The sequence below is a fragment of the Entelurus aequoreus genome, linkage group LG12, assembly GCF_033978785.1.
Source record: "Entelurus aequoreus isolate RoL-2023_Sb linkage group LG12, RoL_Eaeq_v1.1, whole genome shotgun sequence".
NCBI lineage: Eukaryota > Metazoa > Chordata > Actinopteri > Syngnathiformes > Syngnathidae > Entelurus > Entelurus aequoreus.
The window spans coordinates 47831018-47844975 of NC_084742.1; the positions used below are offsets into that span (position 1 = coordinate 47831018).

The 13958-nt window shown below is 43.4% G+C and overlaps 1 protein-coding gene across 6 annotated transcripts in view; it reads left to right on the plus strand.

The window, feature by feature from the left end:
- LOC133662286 (hepatocyte growth factor activator) overlaps positions 1-13655 on the plus strand; it is a 46493-nt gene extending 32838 nt beyond the window's left edge. For all 6 annotated transcript variants that reach the window (XM_062066153.1, XM_062066156.1, XM_062066157.1 and 3 more), the window contains 4 exons: positions 6689-6828; positions 6892-7032; positions 10094-10236; positions 11849-13655. In XM_062066153.1, coding sequence (XP_061922137.1) covers positions 6689-6828; positions 6892-7032; positions 10094-10236; positions 11849-12022 — 598 coding nt within the window. In that variant the 3' untranslated portion in view covers positions 12023-13655. The remainder of the gene's footprint in view (positions 1-6688; positions 6829-6891; positions 7033-10093; positions 10237-11848) is intronic.
- The last annotated feature ends 303 nt before the right edge of the window (positions 13656-13958 follow it).

A 13958-nucleotide genomic window follows, 5' to 3' on the forward strand; every position in this document is an offset into this window, starting at 1 on the left:
GTAAAAGCAAGTTTTCAAGTAATTTTTGTAATTTTAGCCCTTTTTTAGGGCAGCTTCTTCATCGTATGGGCAGCTGTTTTCCGGCACCCGGACCTGAGGCCGAGGGTCTATGCCTTTTACCACCCCAGGCCCGGGGGGCCCTCCCGTTCATATGTCAGGACACACAGAAGTGAGCCAGGTCACCGAGCAGTCATCCAGGTCCGCCAGGCCACGCAAACCATTAGGAGCACGATAAATCGGGCAACGCAGGATCACGTGGTCGGCAGTCTGCTCCTCCGCGCCACACTCACACGTCGCGTTAGGTGCTAAGCCCCACTGGAACATGTTTGAGCGAAAGCGACCGACACCAGTTCGGAGGCGGTTAAGCCTCACCCAGGCCACTCGTGGTAGTGAGAGGCCTGGTATTGAGCCGGTGTCAGGTATGAAGTCACGGAGTCTGGAGGAGATGGTATGCTCCAGGTCCGTGCTCCATTTGTGATTCGCCCAGTGAGCCGCCCTGATGTTGTTGTCACTGCATTGCTGCAGGAGCTTCAGGGCGGCTGGTACCAGTGGGTCTCTGGAGGGGAGGCGGGGCGTTGGCTCTGAGGAGAGTGTGAGCCTTTCATGGAGCAGGTGGTTCTCATCCATGTTTGCCCGGCCCGCCAGAGTTGCTACAGCACCTTGGCGACGAAGCTCAGCGGGTTGGATGCCTGCTAAGATGGGCAGTAGCTCCACAGGGGTGGGGCGCAGGCATCCAGTGATAACACGCAAGGCTTCGTTGATCGGGACATCAAGTTGTTTAGAGTGAGCACTGCGCGCCCAGACAGGTGCGCAGTACTCAGCAGTTGAGTAGACCAGGGCAAGTGCTGCTGTTCGCAGAGTTCTTGCCCCGGCACCCCAACCGGACCCGACCAACCGTCTCAGCAGTGAGACGCGGGTGTTGAGTTTCTTGCGTGTTGCCAAGAGGTGTTTACGGAAAGTGAGCGACCTGTCCAGGGTGACCCCAAGGTATTTAGGGTCAGGACGAGGGTCTTCAGGTGTAGGACGAGGCCGGCATAGGGTAAGGGAAGCCCCATCCGGCTTCCGCACCTCGAACCTGATCTCACGATCCGCTTCCCAATTGTATAGGTGGAAAGCTTGTGTCACCGTCTTGGATTCGCTGAGCTTCAATCTCCAGTTATGGAGGTAAGCCACTAAAGTCTCCATGTCCTGGCTTAGAGTTCCCTCCAAGGCCTGCCAGTCCCTGTCGGAGTGCAGCAGCGCGAGATCGTCTGCGTATGCGAACCTCCGTGAGACTGTGGCAGGCAGGTCGTATGTATAGATGTTATACAGGAGGGGAGCCAGGACAGATCCCTGGGGGACGCCATTTTTCAGGCGCCGCAACCTGCTTTTATCTCCGTTACTGGTGGTGAGAGTAAAGCTGCGGTTCCAGACAAGCTCCATGATCATTTTGACCATGTGCCTGTCTGGAAGCAGGCGGAGAAGTTTGCAGGTGAGGCCGCGGTGCCAGACTGTGTCATAGGCAGCAGTCAGGTCTATGAAGACGGCACCGGCCTTCTTTTTCGCCTCAAAGCAGTCCTCGATGTCCTGGGTAAGGAGGGCGACCTGATCCACCGTGGACTTCCCACGTCGAAAACCCGCCTGCTCCCGGGGGAGGTGGGGGTCTATGATGGGCTCGACACGGGCGTGAATCAGGCGCTCGAGGACTTTAAAGGGGACGCAGAGCAACGAGATTGGTCTGTAGCTCGTTACGTCATCCTTTGGCTTGTTCGGCTTGGGGATAGCGACAACAGTGGCCCTTCTCCAAATCCTGGGGATCCGGAGTTGGCGCAGGCAAGAAGACAGGAAAACTCTCAGCCAGGACTTCATTGCAGGGGCAGCGTGGAGCACGAGTTCTGGGCAGATGTTGTCAGGCCCAGCAGACTTGCCTGGTTTGGTATACTGGAGGGCAGCTGTGAACTCCTCCGGTGAAAACTCACCGGAGATGTTACACTCGCTAGATGTTGTTGTCCTCCAGAGGTCTGCAGTTTCCTGGCGCACCGCCCGGGAAAAATCTCGATTTATCCCGGTATATGCCCCGTTTTTCACAACCTGTGCTGCAATAGCATTTGCGGTAACGGGGCATGTTCGGGGTGCGCGCTCAGACCTACCAGTCAAGTTGTTCAAAGTGCTCCACGCGATACGGCTAGTGTGCGAGAAGTCGATGGAGTGGACTGCCTCTTTCCAGCGCTGGTGCCTCTTCCTTCCAAGAGTGGAAAGAAGGGCAGTGGCTGAATTGTTAGCCTCCGGGCCATAGGGAGCCCGGAGGAAGGCGCTGTAGAGGGTCTCGCACTCGCCATCCCAGCATGGTTTGTAGTTCTTACGCCGGCCGCGTGGGATGGCTTTTTTGGCCGCAGATGTTAGTGCCCTACAGAAGTCCTGGTATGCCTCGTCCACGTTGGGTGTGTCTGGTGGTGGGAGACACCGTGTGGACTTGTTGGTATGGAGGCGATAGAGTTTCCAATTGGCCTTCCGGAAGTTCCATCGCTTCATCGGTCCGCTCGGAACTGTTGTCACGAGGTCGGGCACCGATATCAGCGACGGTCTGTGTTGCGACCTGGGGAACATTCCTAGAACACGTCTGTCGGGGAGCTGGGTGTCCACACCGACACTCACGAAAGCCAGGTCAGGGTTCGTGTCAGTGTTATGCCGAGCGGAGTGAAAGCTGGCTGGGCCCTTCGGGTTGTAGAGAAGGTTGAGCGAGTTGCGCTCTGCCCAGTCAGAAAGAGTTTCCCCGCTCGGTGAGGTGGTACTGTATCCCCACCGTGTATGCCGGCAGTTGAAATCACCAGCATATACACACGGTGGTTCAAGCACTGGCAGTGACACTGGCGTGAGTTGTGAGGGTGGTGGTTTGTAGACGTTGACAATTTTGATGTCGCCAACGTCCACTCGCAGCCACTCGATCTCGGAGTTGTCCGGTGATCGATCGGCGAGGGTCCAGCTCAGATCGTTGTGGACAAACGTGGCAAGGCCATGCTTCTTGCTCAGGATTGACCCAGCTAGCGTGAAGTTGGTGATCGCTAGCTTGTCCGCTGTTGGGCGGTGGGTTTCCTGAAGGAGGATGACCATGGCTTGGGTGGTGTGGGCCATGTGCTCGATGACGGATGTTTTGGCATCTGTGAGCCCTTCAACGTTCAGTTGCAGTATTCTTGGTTGGAGACCGGCAGCAGTGTTGCTACCAGATCTCCGCCCAGACTGCCCCTGGACGCCAGAACGGGAGGGTACCCGAGTTGAAAGTTTTTTGTTTCGCCGCGTTGCCATGGAGTAGAGCAGCGCGGTTACTTGCAGGGATCACGGCGTGAACGTAAACTTTCTCGATCCCCCTTTAGGGCAGCGTAAGGTTGACTAGGATTAACATTCCTACTTGTGTAAGAAAGAGGCTAACCAGTGTAAAACTTTAAAAACATCAAGAAATTATAAAAACCCTTCAGCCCCCCATACTTTCATAAAGTTTCAGTGTTGTGAGGTCCGCTTGTTTACAGGTACAGTCGTGGTCAAAAGTTTACATACACTTGTAAAGAACCTAATGTCATGGCTGTCTTGAGTTGCCAATCATTTCTACAACTCTTTTTTTTTTGTGATAGAGTGACTGGAGCACATACTTGTTTGTCACAAAAAACATTCATTAAGTTTGGTTCTTTTATGAATTTATTATGGGTCTACTGAAAATGTGACAATCTGCTGGGTCAAAAGTTAAAGTTGCTGGGCAATGTTAATATTTGGTTACATGTCCCTAGGCAAGTTTCACTGCAATAAGGCGCTTTTGGTAGAAGCTTCTGGTGGAATTTTTGACCACTTCTCTTGACAAAATTGGTGCAGTTTAGCTAAATTTGTTGGTTTTCTGAAATGGCCTTGTTTATTCAGCATTGTTCACATGTTCTCAATGGGGTTTAAGTCAGGGCTTTGGGAAGGCCATTATAAAACCTTAATCGCCTCTCAATCCATGGCGATGCAAAACACGCTTGACTGTGGACACTGACTCCTGTGTTCCAGCAGCTTCCAATTCATTGCAGACCCGCTTTTTGGTGGTTCTCGGTTGACTTGATCATCCTGACCAATTTTCTCTCAGCAGCATGTGATAGCTTGCGTTTTCTTCCTGATGGTAGCAGTGACAAGACTGTGCCATGCACTTTATACTTACGAATAATTGTCTGCACAGTTGATCTTGGGACATTAAGCTGCTTTGAAATGGCTCCAAGTGACTTTCCTGACTTGTTCAAGTCGATTATTATTTTTTTCAGATCTGTGCGGCGTTCCTTTGACTTTCCCATTGTCGCGTTTGTAACCGAGTCTAATGACTGCATCACATGAGCACTATTTAAATGGGCTCAGAGAAGCCAACAGGTGTCGTCAATCATAATCACTCACATGAAGTTAAGAGGCCATGCCATGACACTAATTTGATTTGATTGTAACTTTTCTACATCACCAAAAGTGATAATGTATGTTTGTAATGTACTTTTGACCCAACAGATTTGGTCACATTTTCAGTAGACACATAATAAATTCATAAAAGAACCAAACTTCATGAATGTTTTTGTGACAATAAAGTATGTGCTCCAATCACTCTTATCAAAAAAAAATTAAAGTTGTAGAAATGATTGGAAACTCAAGACCGCCATGACATTATGTCCTTGACAACTTTTGAACACGACTGTACATCTTTAAAAATCTGAATATCTTAAAAAAAAATCAACATTTTTGTCACTCATCTTTAGAAAGTGTAACGCAAATAGTATGTAGATTCATTACACAGAGTGAATTATTGTAGCAATGTTAATGCTTTTGTCTGACAGAAATGAAAACCCAAAGCTAAGTTTTTAAGAAAAATTGAATATCTTGAAAAAGTTCAACAATTGAAGGACATGGTTCATCCATCTATCTGTCCAGAGTCTTCCGCTTATCTGGGTCCACCGGGTGTACACAGAGGCATTCCTGGGCAGCTGTGAGACATTATCTCTCCCAGCCTATCTTAGGTCTACCCTAGCCTAGGGTCCTAGGGTCCCTAGGGGCCTCCTACTGGGTGGGCATGTCCGGGACACCTCAGCAGTGTGGCGTACAGGGGGCATCTGGACTAGATGCCGAACCCAACTCAACTGGCTACTCTTGATGTAAAGGACCAAGGGGCTTGAATCTGAGCTTCTTTTTGATTACCAAGATCCTCACCGTATGTTTTAGGGTGAGTCCAGCCAGTTCATGGAGAAAAGTAATTTTAGCCGCTTGTATCCATGATCTTTCTTTTCGGTCACTACCCAAAGCTTGTGACCATAGATAAAGGTAGGAATGTAGATTGACCGCTAAACCGAGACCATTGCCTTTCAGCTTAGCTCTCCGTAACGACAGTCCGGCATAGTGACTGTATTGCTGCTAAAGCTGCGTGATTCGCCTGTTGATCTCAAACTTGTGATTGTCCAATTTGGACAGCATCAACACCTCTTCTTTGCCTAATTCTGTTTATTAAACATCTGAACAGAACCTGTGACAAAGTGCAGCCTTGGCAAAGGCCAACGTTCACTGTGAACCAAGCTTGACTTACTGCTGGCAATGCGAACCACGTTTCTGCAGCAGTCGTACAAGGATTGAATGGCACAATCCTGTATACACCTCCACAGGACCACCGGGAGGGACACAGTTGAATGCCTTTTTCAAGTCCACAAAGCACGTATGGAACGATTGAGCAGACTCCCATGCAGCCTCCAAAATACAATTGCAAATGTGTAGCGCTGGTTTAGTGTTCCAAGACAAATACCCCATTGCATCTCCTGTAGCAGAGGTTCGACTGACAATAGTACCTTTCGCCAGAATTCTGGAATAGAGTTTTCTCAGAAGCAGTGCTTCCCTATAGTTGGATCACATCCTACGTTCATTCTTTTTCAAAACGGGGACCACCACCCAGGTCTGACAATCCATTCATACTTTTTGTATGTGGCTGAAGCCACTCTGCTTCAGGATGCTTCAGTAGTTCCACAAGTCATCCATGCTTGGTAAGACTAGCTTGATAGCCTCCCGGATCCCATATGGTTTCTTTGGGCTGGGCTTGGCCGGTCCCCACAGGTAAAGGGCCGACCACCAGGCTTTGCCCGCAAGACATTTGGAAATCAAGGTCCCAGAGTCTCGAAGAAGGCTGTGTGTTTCCACGCCAAACTAAGTTTAAATATTTAGGCTGTAACATATACATATGAATGCATTTAGAGGAAGGCTTTTACATTGTGAAATATGTGTGGTGCTATTTATTTTATAGTTCATCTGTGGTTTTTCATGCCAGTATGAGCTTCGTTGTATATTAACATTAAAGTTAAAGTACCAATGATTGTCACTATGAGGGGTCGCTCATTCCCAAGTCTGAAAAACATTTTTTGAAAAAAAACCTTGTTTAGAATTTTTCTATGATTACTTCTTTATTTTTGCAACATTATTTTCATTTTGGGTGTCTTGAAAAGCACCATAAATGTAATCCATTAATATTATTATAAAAAATTATAACCAAATCTGTTAGTGCTGTATATCATAATATTATGAGAAGTTTTCTCAAGGATTTTTCCATATTCATACTTTTTTGTAAAATTATCACTCAAGGACTTGTGTGAAATAGAATCGTCCAGAATTTCATATCAGTTAGCCGACAGAAAATTCTGACTTTCTTCTGCTATATTGTTCCCCCTTGCAGTCCCCTGACGTCCCAGCTTCGAGTGGTCCTCGGCCAGCACCACTTCAACGTGAGCGGCAGGGACACAAGAACGTTTGGAGTGGACAAGTACATCTTTCCCAAACAGTTCTCCACGTTTAACCCCATGCTACATGACATCGGTAAACACTACACTGATGTTGAAACAAGTGACCTACGTCCTAAAATCTGTGACGTTTATCCAGTCTTGATCAAACTGAAGAAACAAGACGGCCGATGCGTCAAGAGGACACAGTTCATCAGACCCATTTGTCTCCCAGATGGAAATGTCTCCTTCCCTGATGGCTACTGCTGCACCATCAGCGGATGGGGTCGCTTGCATGAGAGTGAGTAGGTCACTTGGATACATTAGGAAGTGTGTGCGGCACACTTCACGTAAACAAACGTATTCAGACACCAATATGGACTACAACGGAAAGGGAGCACTTCTCATTGGAAGGTCAAAGATCACTCACAATAGACAGTGTTGAGGTCAGGTACGTTTCCACACCAGACTAAGTTACTAAAGTACGGATCACATTTATGTTGTCATTACGCAAAAACTAAGATGTTTTGGTCCATAGCGTTTAAACTTAATTTTTGTAGAATTAAGAATGTGACCAGTAGTCATAACCCTTTTGGGTAACACTTTATAATAAAAACACACTTAAGCATTAATAAAGCATTAATACATACTGAATTTAGAACTTATAAAGCATATTTCTCATTACCATCGTGTGAATGTAGAAATGCATAGAGCAAACTGTCTAGAGCAGGCCTGGGCATTCTGCGGCCCGCGGGCCACAGCCGGCCCTTTGTACGTCCCTGTCCGGCCCGCGTGAGGCCAATCATAAATTACAAAATACATTTAAAAAAGTATCTATCTCGAGTGTGCAATACAACGGTGCTGCTTTTGTTTTGAAAAGCGTTATTTGTATTACTTCCGTGTGGACGTATGCTCGTGCGCACAGCGGCAATCATAAATTAAAAAATACATTTAAAAAAACATCTATGTCGTGCGTGCAATACAACTGTAATGCTTTTATTTTGAAAAGTGTTATTTATGGGCGTATGTCCGTGTGTAACCTGTGAGTGAAGGTGCACAGCGACAAGTGATGCCCGGTTATCCCGATACGCTAAAAAGAGAAAAGTTGATGACGAATGGCGTGTTTTCAACAAGACATGGACTGCAAAGTATTTCTTTACAGAAATTAAAGGTAAAGCCGTGTGCTTAATTTGTGGTACACAGGTTGCTGTGTTTAAAGAATATAGTGTAACGACCTGCTGAAGTTGATGTTGTGTTCTTGAGTTGCGGAAATGAGGAGTGAGGATAGACGTGCGTGTGGAAGGAACGAGATAAGTTGAGCTGTGTTAGTATAGGTTGCTCAATAAAAGTTTTAAAAAAGCGTCAGACTTGGTGTGCACTTCTTTTGGACGCTACAATTGGTGTCAGAAGTAAAACTTTGCGCATACTGCGCTGTTTGTGTGAGCATACTGCGCTGCTTGTGTGCTCAGCCTGTAACGTCATCGGGAGGTATGTGCCACGATGTTTCCTGGCGACTTTGTCAAGATGGAACGGGAGGGAAAAGACATTGAGTGGGGACTTACAGTGCAGATGTCTGTGTGAATCACGGACGTCAGGAACTCGCCGCGAAGAGAGAGAGAGAGGGAGGAAGGAGAGAGGCAGCGTCTACAGGTGCAGCGCACGCTGCTTGGCATGGGGGAATTCCGCCCTCAATGAAGACTCCCAGATTTGATGACAAGGCGAACTGGGAGGCATTTCATCCCACTTCTAACACCAATTGTAGCGTCCAGAAGAAGTGCACACCAAGTCTGATGCTCTTTTTAAACTTGTATTGAGCAACTTATACTAACACAGCTCAACTTATCTCGTTCTTTCCACACGCACGTCTATCCTCACTCCTCATTTCCGCAACAGCCTACCCTTCCTCCTCCTTCGCCAATCACCTTACAGGCGTGCTACGTTAACAACAAAGAGGATGCAGGATAAAGTGACAGAAATTTTAATTTTTGCATTGTATTGTACATCAGGAAGTGTTGTGTAAGAAAGTGTTAAAAATAAAACCATCATTGGGACGGCGTGGCGAATTTGGTAGAGTGGCTGTGCCAGCAATTGGACGGTTGCTGGTTACTGGGGTTCAATTCCCACCTTCTACCTTCCTAGTCACGTCCGTTGTGTCCTTGGGCAAGACACTTCACCCTTTGCCTCTGATGGCTGCTGGTTAGCGCCTTGCATGGCAGCTCCCGCCATCAGTGTGTGAATGTGTGTGTGAATGGGTAAATGTGGAAATACTGTCAAAGCGCTTTGAGTACCTTGAAGGTAGAAAAGCGCTATACAAGTATAACCCATTTATCATTATCATTTAAAAGCCATCTGCTTTTGTATAAAGATAAGTTAGGTTAAATTAAAATATTATTATTATTATTTATCTTACGGTATATCAAAAATAATTTCAGCAAAATTTAATTGAAATATTGTCGGTGTGGCCCTCCAGCAGTGCTCGGGTTGCTCATGCGGCCCCGGGTAAAAATGAATTGCCCACCCCTGGTCTAGAGCAAACTAGTGGTACATGTACATGTACTACAAGTGGTACGCCAAATAATTACTTGATTAAAGTATAGTGTTTTATGTTCCGATATTCAAGCACAGTGTTACTGTTCAACCTGTGTGCAAAGTTACAGTGGCCAAAAATATTAAATATATCTGCTAAATAAAACTTCCACCTTGTTTTTAATGAACACTTAATCCTACTATGCTACTGTATTTTAATGTTGGTCATTATGGTGGTACTTTGAGAGTCAACTGTTTTCTGAGGTGGTACTTGGTAAAAAAAAGTTTGAGAACCACTGGTTCTCAAACTATGCAAATAAGACTGATTATTAGGTCTTATTTGCATACACTTAAAATTACAAACAAACCATTGACAATACCTACATACAATGTAGAAATTCTGAGTTAATCATTTGCAAAGTATGAAAATGCAATTATTCGTTTTTTTTTATAGATGAGCTTATTAATACAGTAAAGAGTACAGAATTTACAAGTGTTTATAAACTGCATGCTACTGAGTATTATTGTTGAAAATATGCTTTCTAAATGTTAAATTAATTACTTTAGTAATGCTTTGTTAAAGCTTAATTGCGTGTTATGATTATGTTACCAAACTTTGGTCTTATTTTTCTCAAGAGCAGTATTGGCAAAAAAATTAAAACTTTTGCCTCAAACTGTTTCTCGCAAGATGATTTTTTTTTTTATAATTGATGATTTTTTAAGTTATTTTCAGTCTAGTTACAATTTAAAATTACAGATCATCATACAATGTTTATTACTTTATTTTTCATTACTTTTATGATGTGTATAATGTGTTTTGTAATGTATTCTGGCAGAAGCAGATGGCTACTCCAATCTGCAAGAGGCGGGAGTGAGGCTAATCCGCCACGACGTGTGTCGGAAACCAGAGGTGTTTGGCAACCATGTCACTGCCAACATGATTTGCGCGGGGCTCAACGGTTGTGTGGACGCTTGTCAGGTAAGAATTACATTTGCATTGAACAAGTAAACCACCTGTTTTCTTAAAGTACCAGTATAATGGAAAAACAAGTTGCCTCTATATTGAAGCTATTATCATACATATCTGATTTATAACACCAAAAGACATGCAATCAAAATAGTACAAATCTCATGGAGATTCCCGAGCCGTCTTGAGAGATAATGTAATGAGCAAACCAGTCTTGTGATTTGTGACGTACTGGAACCACAGATCCCTTCACCACCACCAACAATGCTAATCATGCATACTTTGTTACAGCCAACAATGATTACTTTGGGACAAATGATGATCCAGAACCATATATTTCCGAGCCCGAAGATAAGGAGGATGAGCTACTGATTTTAGAAGCTCCGCTAAACTGTTTCGGCTTTAGTAAAACACAAAGCATCATGTACCAGTATTGCTACGTGCTAAACAAGAAATACAAACTACGGACATCCAGTAACAAAACGATTGTTTGCTGTACAATATCTGCTCTCACTGGGATGACAACTCATAGGATGTTCTTTTTTCCCGTTTAGATGAGGAATTAATCACAATCCTCATGGAGGGTTAATAAAGTTGCGGCAGAAGCTTGTCTTCGTTCATGTCCTGTCTTTGTCTCCATCTCCGGTTGTAAATTGAATGTCACAGATGAACAACTTCTCGATATATGGCTAAATCCTCCTAATGTCCAGGTGAGAGGCATGATTTATAAACTAAAATTCACTTTAACCAACTGAGACACCCACCAGCTCCATGAATGCAGCTGCAGAGGGCTAGTGATCAACACGCCGCTAAAAAATAATTGGCGCTTATAGTAACAATATCGCTAATATTTGGTTAATGTTCAGGTCACGACATGTAAATGGAGCATTATTGGCGGGTGTCGGGTTGTTATTTAGAGGGTTCTAAGGGCGGAATAGAGGAGCCCCCGTTGACTCATGTTAGCAGACTTTTTTAATATATTTACGAAAAACACATGTTTCCTTGTCTTACATAGGAGTTTTGAATGATAAACAGCAGATCCCTTTCCAATTTTTGCGTATTTCCACTCTCACAAATCTGCCGATATAGTCAGAGTGCAAACGAGTTCCGCCTGTGGCGTCATCCGATCCCGAATCTACGGAAACTGCCGAAGCAATTACGAGCGGAATATTTAAAATTGCCATCTGAAATTGTGATATTTTGTCATGTTTAGATAATATTTTCACATACTTTGCAGATTGGAAACTGCGGATTAAAAATACAATTGATTTGGTTTAACAGATCAAATTAAGCACAATTCAGCATATTGTTTTTCTATAACACTGGTACTTTAAATCTTGATTGTGTGATTTGAAAATGTTGTAAATTAATCAAAAAGAAAAATATATGGATACCATTTTTGGCTAAGGAGATCTCAAGTTTCGTTACCAACACACAATTTGAACGTGATTCAGATAAAACTGTGACATGTGTTCCGTGCACAATATATTTGAAACTTCATTAAACGTAAAGAGATCCGATATGGCCTAAATTGGCCCCTGTTGAGATCTGAAGTAACACTAATTATTTTTTTCCCTTGCCATTTGCGTAGCTAACGTAGCTTAATACTTATGCTTTCCATCAGGGGGACTCTGGGGGCCCGCTAGCCTGTACGAGGAATGACGTCAGTTTCCTGTATGGGATTATCAGCTGGGGAGAGGGCTGCGGCAACTCAAAAAAACCAGGTGTTTACACGAAAGTGGCCAACTATATGGACTGGATCAATTCTGTCATCAAACCAAAACCAAAGACGACTTGAAAGGACATGTTTTCTTTAGCTTTAATTATATTTCACTTTTGATACAGTTTTATGATGTGTTTTTTTTTTGTGAAAGTCGATCACCTTTTCCAAACTGTGAACAAAAATGGAGACTGAATAAACTTTTAATATTCCTGTTTTTTCCCCTAACACGTAAATGTGTGTATCCATATTAAAACTACTTCTGGTAATATCCTAACAAGGGAGGGCTTCCGAATTTTGTGTTTTTATAAGGACAGACTGAAGTCTGTTGTTATCGGTCAAAGTGTAATCAAACAGAGTCCATTTTTGATAACTTTGTCGAACGAGTCGTTACCTCCCGGGTGAAGATTCGGTACTGGCTAAACGAGTGCATTTATAGCAAACTGCCTCTGGGTCATTTTACAATTTTTCATGCCAGCAAAGCAAGATGCTTGATAAAAAGTTCTAAAAAATTAAGACTCCACTTTTTAAGCTAGCTCAATGCTAATTTACACTAGATATGAATGTTGACAGTCTGCCTGTGTTGGCCCTGCGATGAGGTGGCGATTTGTCCACAGTGTAGCCCGCCTTCCGGGAATTCAGCTGGGATAGGCTCCAGCCACCCCCGCGACACCGAGAGGGACAAGCAATACAAAATGGATGGATGGATGCCATATACATGCTACTGATTAGCATTAGCAATTTACAGTGCAGTTTTAACTTCCCCAAAATTTGGCAATCAAAACTACAACTAGGATGCTTGTTACAATCAAACAACTGCAGAGTAATATTCAATACTTAGAGTATACACACTTTGTAGGACTCCACAAAAGACAAAACTGGCTTTTTCAACATAATGGCAAAGACTACTTCCTGACTTCGACAACACACCTCGGACTAACTGAATTTAATGCATAGTTGCAAATTAGACTCAGAAGTGTAAGAAAAAAAGCCATAACACCTGGACAGAAAATGTATTATCAGCTCGGTGTTAAATGCTGAATTAGAATATTGAATTTTATTATTAAAAAATGTAACATTTATCACCACATGAACACACAGAAAATTGGTACAGATGAGTACCGATACTGATTCCCAGGTAACGGGAATTGGTACCTTCGGTTCAAATGTGAGTGGTACTCATCCCTAAACCCAACCTTTATATTACCGTAAAATCGTGATGTTGTCCTGACTATTTGATTATAGATTTTTGTAGGATTTTAATTTCTCGTATTATTATAGCCCTCTTAAAACCAGGCGTTTTTTTATTGCAAAATAGCTGCGTTTTTGCGGATTATGAGTTTATAAAATTGTGATTGAAAACAACATTGTTTGTAATAATGTAATTTTAACACGTTTTTGTCATATCTATTTAGCACATAGTTTTTTCCTAATTGTATACTTAATTTTCTACAACTTAAAAAAATATATAGTTTTTTAAAATTATATATAAATAAATATATCCATCCATCCATCCATCTTCCTCCGCTTATCCGAGGTCGGGTCGCGGGGACAGCAGCCTAAATATAGTTTACATCATATTGAATGTCTCCTGAATCTTCCACAAAACAGCAGATTTTTAAGTATTTCATAAGATTACAACTTTCCTAATTTTCAGGTTTAACTGCTATCTACTTTTAAAAATGTTGCATGTTTTGTCATATTAAAAGAGTTAAATAAAATGTATTTATTTTTTTTCTCACAAAATGTCTTTTTTCAAAGAAAATTCATTAAAACTTTATTTTGCAACGTTTCTTTTTGTTCTTTCACACAGGGACACATTGACGCACACACTCGCACGCGTGCACATGCAAACACACAGACAAACGCACAGGCGCGCACACACGTTCATGAATTTGTTACCTTCTTGAGACCTCCGAAAAATGCCTACCTCTTCAGGACCACCCTTTCTAGATATATAAAGATTTGTATTTACAACATTAATAATATGTACATATTATGCAAATATAAAAAA